General features: G+C 44.3%; 1 protein-coding gene across 1 annotated transcript in view; it reads right to left on the bottom strand.

Annotated features, from left to right (window-relative positions):
- The window catches only part of LOC104548677 (organic solute transporter subunit alpha-like), a gene marked incomplete at its 5' end in the record, with an annotated part of 8,382 nt that extends 6,441 nt beyond the window's left edge, over positions 1-1,941 (bottom strand). Inside the window, 3 exon segments of the mRNA XM_010194766.1 lie at positions 1-33; positions 1,600-1,673; positions 1,790-1,941. The exon segment at positions 1-33 is cut by the window's left edge and continues 1 nt beyond it. Coding sequence (XP_010193068.1) covers positions 1-33; positions 1,600-1,673; positions 1,790-1,941 — 259 coding nt within the window.
- Positions 1,942-2,259: the final 318 nt, after the last annotated feature.

The raw sequence follows: 2,259 nt of genomic DNA, 5'->3' as shown, positions 1-2,259 counted from the left end.
AGCAGGAACTTGTGGATAACTGTGGCAAAAAACCTAGGAGAGGAAGAAGCCAGCTTGAACTTTCCTGTGTGTCTCTTGTATGCCAGTGCTGCCTTCTGTCCAGGGTTTTTACAGCTTGTGCTTTGCAATCAACAGAAATTTTAGCACTAGCTGTGAAAAACCTTCAGCTTTCCATCACCTTGGAGGACTAGAACTGCCCTGACCTCACCAAAAGAGGAATAAACTGAGGCACAGAGTATCTGTGGAATATCAAAGTATCAAAGCCGCACTGGTGGCAGAGTCAGTACTAAAGCAGTTTTTTCTGGCCCAGGTCATTATGGCCATATTTCTCTATCTGTTACCTTGTCCTGGCTGCGCCAAACTTTTCAGAACACGTTCTATTCCTCCATAAAAAAAACCAAAACCAAACAAACCCACCTACCAACCAACAACAAATATTGCTAGGTTCATATATATATGTGTGTGTGTGTGTGTGTATATATATCTATCTCATCATATGTGCTGTCCCAGTCAGGGTGCGGTTCCTCTGCACCCAAAGCTGATCCAAGACAGCCAAAGCTGACTGCGCCAACCCCACGTTTCCAGCTGCACGTCCTCAACCCTTCCCAGGAACTACAGATTAAGCAACCACCCTTTCCTCCCTGTCCCAAACTGATTTAGGAACCGATTCACTGAAATTCGACCCCTACAAATAAAAGAGGTCCTCTTCAGCTGCACTGCCTCTTTGAAGTAGCTTGCTGTGCAGATGGAGACTGAGTGGTAGCAGATGCAAGTGAGGGGACAGGAACCTGCAGCTTGGGCAATGGAGGAGAGGGGATTAAAGTGCTTAAAGTGCTGTAGTGCTAGATCCTTGGAAGTTTCTGTGCACTACCTGCACAACTTGCTGCATGCTGACAGTGTTCCCTGCTACTGTGTTTTCTCTCCTTTTTTACTCATATTTTAGTAAATGCAGTGTGACATGGGGTGAAGCTATTCATGAGAGTCTGTCCTGCAGTGGGTTCCAAAATCATCCCAAAATCAACTGTGAAGTGCCCAAGACCACAGCGTCCTGCCTGGCTCTGCCTACCAGGGCTGTGCTATCACCTTCAGAAAGCAAGGACCGCACTTCTCCGTTCTTCTCTGTACATGCCAGAGCTGTCATGCTCACACAGAAAGTGCTTTTATCAGGATAACTGAGGAACATTTTTACACTGATATACTCATTGGAGGTTCACTTGCCACTATTAATAATAGACCTCCACAGCTCATCATTAGTAAAAGTGCAGAGAAGAAATCACAGGTCAGAGTCTAACTCCACATGACACACAGAGAGAGGAAGGAAAGAGCCCTGCTTCAAAGCTACTGTCAATCCGAGGGATCAATTACATGCGAGTCACAGATCCTCCATACTGAGGTTCCCACACTAGGGGACTGCAGCACTGGGAACTGCTTCAGCATTTTCCACCTCCCAGAAAACAGCTGCCAAGAGATTTCAACTCAAACCAAGAATTACTAAATTGTTAAATTTACAAAATGACTGTGTTTACCAAGAGCAGCGGATGTTTAAGGGGAAGAAATTCAGGGTTTGGGGCAATGTCTAGAAACAAGCAGACTACTCACACTGCTGCTGTGAAATCTGTAAACATCGTTGAGCGAGGAATCCACATGCCAATGCATGAAGTAGTAGCGATCACCTACAGAGAAAGGGAGGAGGGTTGTACGAAGGGCAGAGATAAAGCAGGCTCATGTGGATTTCCAGGGAATCCCTATTTTCAACATTCAGTTTTATGACTTTACGATGCAAACTTACTGGAGCTGCTGCATTAACCCAAATTATGATTGATCTTTTGGACGACGGGATTTTCCTGTAGATGTAGACAGCTTCCTCTATAAACACCAGATTGGCAATTAATGTCATCAGAGTCAAGATTGCAAAGAGAAATCTTCCTGGTAGGTCAAGGCCTGCAGAGAGAGAGAAAAAACCCCAAGAAAGTTCTTATTTATTCTTAAGTTCTTATTTATTCCATAAGCATTCCAAACATTTAATGTAAAGACACCATCTCTGAGGGGCTGATTAGCCCTATTCCTGCAAAGACTTGCACTCATCCTTACATACATAGATAGTCCATTGACTCCACAGGATCATTCAAGTACTTGAACTTAAGTTCATGACTAAATATTTCCAGGATCCACAGGCAGCATATGGGAAGAATATGCCCCTATGTTCTCAAAGCAGAACTCCCTTCAGTAAGGTGATGTTCCAGGACAAATGTCCTTAGG

This window comes from Mesitornis unicolor, unplaced genomic scaffold, assembly GCF_000695765.1.
Source record: "Mesitornis unicolor isolate BGI_N332 unplaced genomic scaffold, ASM69576v1 scaffold11981, whole genome shotgun sequence".
In the NCBI taxonomy this organism is placed as follows: Eukaryota; Metazoa; Chordata; class Aves; order Mesitornithiformes; family Mesitornithidae; genus Mesitornis; species Mesitornis unicolor.
This window is presented reverse-complemented; position numbering and strand designations above follow the sequence as displayed.